Source organism: Aplidium turbinatum, chromosome 9, assembly GCF_918807975.1.
Source record: "Aplidium turbinatum chromosome 9, kaAplTurb1.1, whole genome shotgun sequence".
Taxonomy (NCBI): domain Eukaryota; kingdom Metazoa; phylum Chordata; class Ascidiacea; order Aplousobranchia; family Polyclinidae; genus Aplidium; species Aplidium turbinatum.
Genome location: NC_137480.1, coordinates 13477999 through 13488330, shown reverse-complemented (window position 1 = coordinate 13488330; position 10332 = coordinate 13477999). Strand labels below are relative to the sequence as shown.

The window sequence follows — 10332 nt, the reverse complement described above, 5'->3', positions numbered from 1 at the left end:
CAGTTTGTATTTCGCTGTTTGAGCTAATTAACCATATTGCTCTGGTAAAATGACTGTTGGATACTTGCTATGAAAGTTTTTCACATGTAGAAAACAGCCTAGTTTCCGACCAGACGTTCAGAAATACAGATGAAAAAAGCCGCTATCTTTATGGAAAGGAACATTTTGAACACTGCGGGAAAATGCTTTGATCGAAGTTCTAACGCCTGGCATCAAATATTTCTCCACACACGCTTCGTGCTATTCGACACAACAGGTTTCTAACTTTCTTCGAAGTAGGCTACTTTTACTTGTCAACGTCTATGCAAGTTTGTATTTATGTCTGACTTATGCACTTGTTGTTCCACGATTGCAGAAATGTTTTACAATGTGAATAAAGAATAGTAGACAGATAAACACGGTTGCAACTCGACTTCCTTCGACTAAAAAGGGTTTTTGTGATTACCTAATGGGCGATTTTGCACTTGCATTCACAAAAGCACACAACCCAGCTAGCAAAACCCGTCTATTTTACATTGATTCATTGTCTGCAGACGTTGAATCAAAAAAACGAGAAACAAAAAATATACTAGAGTAGTCTATCACGACCGCACTGTTTGATTTGTTGTGATGTAATAATACCAAAAGTAGCGATACGCACACTGTTACGTTATATATTTTGAATTATTGGTGTGAGTTAATTGTAAATATCATTGAAATTTAGCTTTCTTTTTTGTTATTCTTCGTTTCGCGAATTTGAAAAAACTAATCTTGCAAATGATGTCTACTGATGTGTAGTTGACGGATTTTAATATTTTTTGCAGTTTTGAAGTCGTACAACAAAACTGTTTCCAAAATGGTTGGACACTGATGTTTTTGGCACTACCCCAAAAAAATGTGTTGTATCCCCTACCTCTACCCTAACCCCAAACCCCTAAACCCTAACCCTATAACGGCAATGATAATTAGGCTACGGCGCGCAATAATTTTAAAAAAAACTCACCGAATAGGGCTCTCACCGAAAAAGGCTCTCACCGAATAGGGAACTCACCAAATCGGACTCACCGAATTGGACTCACCGAATCGGGCCATTCCGAGCCTAGGCTATAGCTAGTGATAAGTAAGATAGCAATGATGAAACTATATTTCGAGTATAGTGCATAAATATACATAATTATAGTTCAATGTATATATGTGTAATTATTGTCATATATATATAAAAAGCATTTTTTTCATGCTTTTCTTATCACTGTTCCAATTTTTAACTATCATATTGGCTTGCCTAATGTGATTTACAAAGAATTTTGTGTCTTGTGTATTTTAAATTTGTTTTCATTATGAATTTTTCATTTTCAATACAGGATGCTGAAACAATTGAGTTTTACAACAATCTTTTGTATTAATTTTGCTTTATCTTAATTGTTGAAATGTTTAACAGCAGTAACACTTGTTTGAATGAGCAGAATATTCCTTTGTTAAACTATGGACTTTGTCCTGCTGAAGATTTACTGCCATTAGCACAAAAAGGACATGACACCACTAACAGTTCTTTCCATTGCCATGACATGGGAAAGTTTAATGCTACTGACTATACATCTGTTGTTCTTATGAATGCAACACAGCTTTTAGCACATCTGTCCTCGCATTCAGCTGGAATGTGCTCCATTGTATTATTTTATGCTGTGTGGTGCCCATTTTCAATGCAAATGGCTTCTTCATACAATGCAGTAGGACGCATCTTTTCTGGTATTCCAATCATTGCTGTTGATGTTGTATCTCAGTTTGCTGGATTTACTTCAAGCCCTTTAAAGTAAGTACTGCATCAATGTTCAATTTATTTTATTTTGTCTCTATTAAAAAGATTTGTTAAAAAGGAACAATGGAATTATATCGGCCAATATATGCTGTTTGTTTCTGTTTCACACTTTGTTTTGTTTAAAACAATGCAAATTTAAACTGCTGCTTTTTAACAGGAAAACAGAACACAGAAAAACGCTTCGTGCTGTTCTTCTCAATTTAATTAAAAGTTACCAAAAATTAATGCTATTTACAGATTGTAATACTGTAGTACGTACCTTATAGTGAATGCTTGTTTTCTTGTATGAAGAGTGTTAAGACAACTCCTGTGTGAAATTTGGATTATTGCATTGAATGGTAATTTACTTGTCATTGCAGCCATAGAAATTTTGGGACATTATTGGCAGGTCACTGTATTGTTTGAATACTGTAACATATTATACAGTTGTCGAATACTGTAACATACACCCCCACTGCTGAGACACAGATCCAACATTTTTTTCAAATCTAGCTTGGTGGCTGAAGGATTTTCTTTGCGAGGCCGAGGCATGTGATACCCTATCTACTGAAATCTTTAATGTTACCACCGATACGGTAGTTGCATTTCCACATTTCCATCAGTAGTTTATAGCGGAGCCGACTAAGAGATTTATTTCAGAGAAAAAACTTCCCACGTCAGAACATTCCTTTAAAAAAAAGTCATATACTTCAAAGCATGTTTACACAATGCATAAGAATCATTTGTCCTGTATGCTGCTAATCTCAACTAACAGGGCAATAGAACATAACATTCAATCATCTATCCAAAGCAGCGGTTCTCAACCTGGTGTTTGCGGACCCCCAAGGGGTTCGTGAAAGTTTCCGAATTTGCAGCATGATTAGTGAATGGTAAATCGCAACAGAGTCATTCCATTATAATTCAACAAATGGTGAACACTACCACCTCTTAGATTTTCTTCATTTTTACATATTTAGTACATATTTTAGAATAATATTCATAACTGTTGGAATTTTTTTGATACCTTGTGTCGTTTTCAAGTTATTGCGATTTAAAATTTCACATTTTTGCCACTAGTGGCGCCATTGTGCGTGGGAACATTTTGGGAAAATGCTCTAAAGTCACCATTTCTTGTCCAATTATGATGAACAAAGTGTCTATTCCCATGTTCTCATGGGTGAGGAATTCAATTATGCTATTAAAATATCAAAAAAACAATTGCTTGATATGAAAATCTTCATGTTAATTTTAAATAGTTCCTCAAACTTTAAGGCCCCCCCACTCCCCCATGATTGCATAATTTTTTTTTGATTGGCTCCATTTTGTAAAGTGATTGTTTAGTTACCAAGAAACGGAAAATCTTTCACTGAACTTTTCTCTAAGTGCTTTTATCACATTGACTGTTAGCATACCCATTGAAAGCTAATGATTGTATTTAAGCTATTGTGAAGTTAAGGATAACAATTATGACTTCAGAGCCATTATGACTTCACAAAGACATAGAAATGATGTGGTTAACCTCAATTTAAAATAAACAATATCACACAACATCATAAAAATCAATTTATTAAAATATAGAGCTTTTGCTCTTCAGTATAATCTTATTCAAATAGAATTATATTTGAATATTTTCAATCGCTTCAATCTTATTCAAATAGAATTATATTTGAATATTTTCAATAGTTTCTATTTGAATAAGATTATACTGAAGAAGCCAAACTTGTGTGGCAAAAGCTCTATATTTTAATAAATTGATTTTTATGATGTGGGGTGATACTGTTTATTTTAAATTGAGGTTAACCACATCCTTTTTATGACTTTGTGAAGTCATAATGGCTCTGCTCTGAAGTCATAATCGTTATCCTTAACTTCACAATAGCTTAAATACAATTATTAGCTTGCAATGGGTATGCTAACAGTTAATGTGATAAAAGCACTTAGAGAAAAGTTCAGTGAAAGATTTTCCGTTTCTTGGTAACTAAACAATCACTTTACAAAATGGAGCCAATCAAAAAAAAATTATGCAATCATGGGGGAGTGGGGGGGCCTTAAAGTTTGAGGAACTTTTTAAAATTAACATGAAGATTTTCATATCAAGCAATTGTTTTTTTGATATTTTAATAGCATCATTGAATTCCTCACCCATGAGAACATGGGAATAGACACTTTGTTCATCATAATTGGACAAGAAATGGTGACTTTAGAGCATGTTCCCAAAATGTTCCCACGCACAATGGCGCCACTAGTGGCAAAAATGTGAAATTTTAAATCGCGATAACTTGAAAACGATACAAGGTATCAAAAAAATTCCAACAGTTATGAATATTATTCTAAAATATGTACTAAATATGTAAAAATGAAGAAAATCGAAGAGGTGGTAGTGTAAAATTTCTTTAAAATTTGTTGAATTATAATGGAATGACTCAACATTTAAAAATTGTTAATGTTTAATTTGTGCATTCAGCCTACAGTGATTCTCAAACTGTGCGTCGCGACGCCCTTGTGCTTCGTTTGAAATTTTAAAAAGCGTTCCACAAAGGTTATATTTCCTAACTGAACAGAATTCATATAAAAAAGTTCAATCTTTTTATAAGGCTTTGTATCTTCAACTTAGTTCTATTTAGACAGCAGATTGTTGATCGATGCTTAATTTAGAATGCAAACGTTAGTCATGCAGCCTATTACAGGGTTGAGAAAAACCCGGGTTTTTTTATAAAAGCCCAACCCGCCCGTTTTTTTTAAAAAAAAACCGTTTTTTTTGGGGTTTTATTGGGTTTTTAAAAAAAAAACATGCAAAAAAGGTAGATTCATGCTTATTTCACCTCAAAACTGCTTTTTATCAATGAAGTGCTCAGACTGCTCACTCACAGTACATGCTGGCATAACTCAATAAAATAATGCACTAGGGCTGTTCAGCTATGAGGCCTTCTTGCATAATGAGTTTTAGTGTACTGTAAAGTGGCATTACTTGATTTTTGTGTACTGTACAGAAATATCCACTGCGTTTTCACTTTATCCTTGGAAATTTACTTCAAAATCACATCTTTAAGTCCTAATTTGAAGTTTGTTTTAAGTGCCTTGTTGTGTTTTCGCTCATTTTTTCGATTTTCTAATAAAAATTGGACAAATATGATGCTTTGGTTTTTTTTATGTTTTTTTTTAGGTTTTTTTAAGTGGGTTTTTTAAAAAAACCCACCCGGGTTTTTTTGGGTCGGGTAAAATACCGACAACCCTGGCCTATTAGCACTTGCAGTTTTGCCATGATTGTGATTGTTCACGAAATTATTGCCCAGCTATTTGTCCGCGTATTGTAACATAGATTGTGACGCAATCGTGACGTTCGCAAAAGATCGCAAACGTTGTACGGTACTGTATTAGTTTTCGATAAAATTTATAGAAAAACACCAAATCAGCATATACGGTAGATTGCTAATTTTTAATCCTGTGTTCCAACATACTGCCCATAACATAACTTCGTTAATGCCATCAATCGTCATAAGTGCGTCGCTAGTTCTACAAATTCTTCTAAGTGTGTTGCTTCGAAACGCATTATTGGTTTCCATTAGGAGACGCAATATACTAAAATTTCAGATAAATTTGAGGGTCTGCGACTGCTTCGAAGTTACCAAAAGGGGTCCTTGACGACAAAAAAGTCGAGAACTACTGATCTAAAGTTGCATTACTGCATATTGAAAAATAAAACAAGTAGCAGTTGCAATCAAATGTAAAGAAGTGTTAACGATATTTAACTCCATTTGTTTATCTTTCTTAATCTTGAAGTCTTTCCCTTAATCAGTGTTTTTCCGAAATTGTCCGTTTCAGAGAATTCGATTTTGAAAATTGCCAATTTGGAGACAGTCTTTCGGAGAAAACCGATTCGGTGATTTCTTAAATCTAGCGACGGCTTCTGTTAGAGAATTTGTAGGAATAATTTTCCACCATATATTATAAGTATATCAATGATTACTGAAAATTTCAGACCAGTTACTAACTTCTAGTGCACTATATCCTTTTTGAGCCAAGTAGTCAGTGGAATTTTGCACTAAAACTTTAAGCGCTTAGATCACTTGGTCTTTTGAAAATCTATCAAGAGCCCCGGTCTAAAATTTCGTGTGTTTTTCTCGCGATTAAACCATTAGCCTCGTAAACGTGTTACAAAACAGCCAAACGCTCTTTTGTAGTGTGAACTTGAACAAGTAGCACACTTTTAAATTATAAAACCGCTGCCAAAAAGCAAAACTAACCCGGAAATCCGCGACTGCTGAATTTTTCTCGCGATTTTACATCAAAACTAGCCCAATTCCACGAGAAAACTGCGGGACTGGCAACAATATATATAATGAAGCACATTAAAAGAGTAAAAACTGCATTGGCATGATGGATCAGACACATGGCTATTTCTTTTAATATATATAGTTTATATACCTTATTTGAAATATTGCACGGACGGTTTTCATCCGCCTCATCCGCACCACGTTTGTCATCCGCATTACAATATTTTTCATCCACACAAGTGTGTAACATCCCACGGGTTGAAAAGCACTACACTAAATGTTTAGACAGCTGCCCAAATCCATGAACATATCAGTAGGTCATTGTGGAAGGTAACAGCTGATTAATGTAACATGCAAACTTTGTGCGGTGTCATTGTTTTCAATAGTAAATTTTGTTACGAATTATTTCACTTTTGAAAGGTTTAAACCTGGTTCTCAACCTTTTTGTTTTGGTGGACCCCTTTTGGTGCCTTCGAAGCGGTCGCGGACCCCTAGAAATTTTATTTGAAATTTTGGCACTGTATATCGCGTCTGCATATCCCTGCTCAGCATACCACATCTCCATCGATTGCAAAACATCGCAAAGGACAAAACAGAATGGAGATCCTATCAACCTTGTTGAAAGACTGATCGAAGCCAGCGGATGCCAAAGGATTTGGCTACACTGGCGGCGGAGACAGTTACAATAATAATATCGCGTCTTCTTATGAAATCATATGTTACATAAGTTTCGAAGCAAGCACTTAGAAGAATTTGCTGAATTCGCAACACACTTGACGATTGATGAGACTGACGAAATTATGTTATGACTTACTAGCTATATGACTATGTTGGCACACAGGATCAACATCAGTAATTTATATGCTCATTTGATGTTTTTCTATAAATTTTATCAAAAGTTAATAGAATACTTGCGACCGTTACAAAGATTTTCTCCCTTTAGTCATTTGCAATCAATATTAATTCGTTATAATCGCAGTCATTGCAAAACTGTGAGTGATGATAGACTGCTGACTAACGTTGCATTTTTAAGTTATATAATCATTATTGATCAACAACCTGCTGTCTGAAAACAATGAAGTTGAAGATAGCCAACATAGCCTTATTAAAAGGTTTAAGTCATTTATATGATATTTTTAGTTAAGAAACCCATCCTTTGCAATTTCAAACGACGCACCAGTGCGTTGCGACTTATAGTGTGAGTATCACTGCAGGCTAATACATAAACAAAGCACAAACAATTTTAAATTTCGTAAATTACTAATCATTATGAAAACTTGGAAACTTTCGCGCACCCCCGGTTGAGAACCACTGGTTTAAACCATTGGCCGTCTTTAGCATAGCTGCTATTTTGTCCATGCTACTGTCCTCTGAAAGACTAAATTCATTTTAGGCATTGAAGTGAGCTAATAATAATGTATCAGAGACTTAGGAGCAACAGAGACTTCCTTTCTAATTTTTGAAGACGCCCTCTCTCACATGTCCATCTTCCTACTGCATCATATCTTGTGACGACTCCAGTTGGTTCTCAGTCATTCTGTAGGTTAGACATGGATCCTGTTTCATACAGATTTATGTTGAACCTTTTTTCTGACACAGAGGAACATTTTGTTTCAACCAACAGGTCCTTCGAACAATGCTAGTGTCTTGACTAATCTTACATTGCTTAAAAGAAATTTAATTAATGGTGTCTAGATTAACAAGATCTTCTGACACGAATGTTCTCTCAGCTTGTTTTTCGCGATAGTGATCTACACTCAAAAGTAGGGCCAGCTTTCATCCAGCCTCCACAGCCGACAAGCTTAAACCATTTTGGAGGATATTTCTTTCATATATTTCTTGACATTCTTTCATAAAATATTCACCTATCAAGTAAAAGAAATAGTCGTATTTCTTCAAAAAGTTCCATTTGAACATTTTTTTTTTGGATTGGGAGCTGTCCATAAAACGTTCGCAGTCAAGGGGGAAGGGAGTTGCAAATTTCAAAATTTTCTATGACACAGTGCATAGATTTTGTTGCGGACACGGGGAAAGGGGTTATTTTTTTTGCAATTTTATAAGGATGTTTTTATAGATAGCCTCTTGCAATAAATGGCGAACGTTCGAACAGGCCTGTCTAATCGGCACTACATATATTTGCTTCATTTCTGAGTTATACAAAGTAAGATTTTCTGTCGTGGCTGCGATGACACAAAATATCACCAGAAAGCGTGACCGGCAGTCTTGCACTAAGGTCGGAAAACCTTTGCTCAACATACTTTAGTTACAGGTCTGGGACAGCATCGGTGCCAAACGTGATCGTGTTCAATGGAGGGAGACCGGTCGGTCGATACAATGGCTCAAAAACGGATTTAAATAGTTTGATTAAGTTTCTCGGCAATTTTATGGATCTCGATGATATGCAAGACAATAGTTGCGTATACGATAATTCTACTCTTGATAAAGACTACTGCTCTGCTAATCGATATTCAGTGCTGAAGCAAGACTATCTGGGACCAGTACCTGTGGAATATAAAGGTGGCACTGACTACTTGCTTTATTTTTCTTTCGTATTTCTTGTTTTTGTATTTTGTTTAAAATGTAAGCGTTAAATTTTATTTTGTTTGTCACTTTCATTAAACCTGTGCGTTGTTTTATTGTGAATCGTATATAAATGTGGATCGCTCATAATTTATGGAGACTGGTAGTCAGCTTGCTCTACGTGAAATGATCACGTGAATTGTGTGTTTTCTACCCAGGGATATCTAAAGAAGGGAATACGAAGACTCCAGCGATTGCCTTATTCTCACTAGCCTACCTGGGCATTAGTTTGTAGTGCGAACAATCAAACATGCTGTTCTTTTTTAAATTGCTAAAAGTGTTGTAGTGCAGCTGGTACACTTAGCCACAGAAGACAGTTAACAAATGTTACGCAGAGCATATTCAAAGAATACATTGCCCCAAATGGTGGGGCAAAGCGGAACGAAATCGCGCTATGAAATTAATTTGAAATCGTGCTATGAGATTAGTCATGTTCATGTAGAAACCAAAAATATGGTATGTGAAGATACTAGACTTGGAGTGTAATGATTGTCACTTTAAACAATGTTCGTATCATGCATATAGCGAAAGTTACGCAAGAATTTGGAAAATTGATCAGTTTTGCCCCACTTCTCCCCATAGTTAGGTTATGTTATCTACCTGTAGTCTAGGCTCGAATTGTCTATAGTTACGTTGAGAAAAGCTTCTATCATAATCATACTACAGTAGAATTCGCTTATATCGACAGCTTTTCGTTGGTCTCAGTGAAATTCCTATCTTTTCCGTACATTTGAGTTCACTAATATCGACTTTGGCTAATTCGTCAGTTTACCTATATCGACACATTTTTTGATACCTTTAAAGGCATACTAAATGAAATTTTTCAAACGGGAATTAAGCATTAAAATGCGTAAACTGAACATTCAAGAATACATTTCAAAAAAAATTACCGAAAAAAATTTGTTTTCAATGGCGCTGGCAAGGCCCAAAGTCCAATGTTTCATTTATTTTCATTTTTTTTTCAAAATGACCAGAAAGTGCAAACACAGCTCGAGAATACGTCACAAAAGACAGCAATAACAAAAGCCACGTTACAACATCTGATGTTTTAACATCAGATCTGAGGTTTTGAGCAAACTGTCTGATGTTTTGACGTTGAAGTCTGATGTTTTGATGTACAATATACATACATAGCCTACAGTTAAATCGCCGGCAGTAACAACTGTTGCGTGATTAGCTGATTGCTCGTCTTTTATTACGGTACGTAGACTGTACAGTCGCACGCTTCGCTGCTCAGGCCCATTCTGGTTTTGAAAGCTCTGACAAAAGTACGCGCGGAATGCTGATCAGACCGCAATGGGGCAAAATTTTATTGAAAATCGTTTTATGGTAGCAAGTTAAACACAAAGAACGTGGAAAATCGCCAAGTCAGGTTTTTCCTTTAGTACCCCTTTAAGTGACAGTTGCAGCTTTTCACTTTGCGACGTAGCCTCACTTACGATTTAATGACGTTATCGCACTTACGCTATAAGAGGGTCGTTCGCAGTTGATGGAAATTATTCGCAGGAAGAGAGTGCGTCTGCACTGCACTGAAGACAATAAAACTGACGCGTTGTAGGGTAGACCGGGGAGATTTGTTTCAAGGGAGGGTTGTTACAGTCCTTTTAAATTAGTTCACATCAACCGCTGGAATTAAGTTTCTTTTTGTCAGGTTTTTAGTTTTCATGTGCAAACGAACCTAACCTTTAGCCATTTTGAAGGCTG

At 35.6% G+C, this 10332-nt stretch overlaps 1 protein-coding gene across 1 annotated transcript; it reads left to right on the top strand.

Moving 5' to 3' along the window:
• The first annotated feature begins 1345 nt into the window (after positions 1 to 1345).
• Positions 1346 to 8788, top strand: LOC145777665 (thioredoxin domain-containing protein 15-like). Its single transcript, XM_082589097.1, has 2 exons — positions 1346 to 1789; positions 8318 to 8788. The coding sequence occupies exons 1-2, from the start codon at positions 1407 to 1409 to the stop codon at positions 8637 to 8639; spliced, it is 705 nt and encodes a 234-aa protein (XP_082445223.1). The 5' UTR covers positions 1346 to 1406; the 3' UTR covers positions 8640 to 8788.
• Positions 8789 to 10332: the final 1544 nt, after the last annotated feature.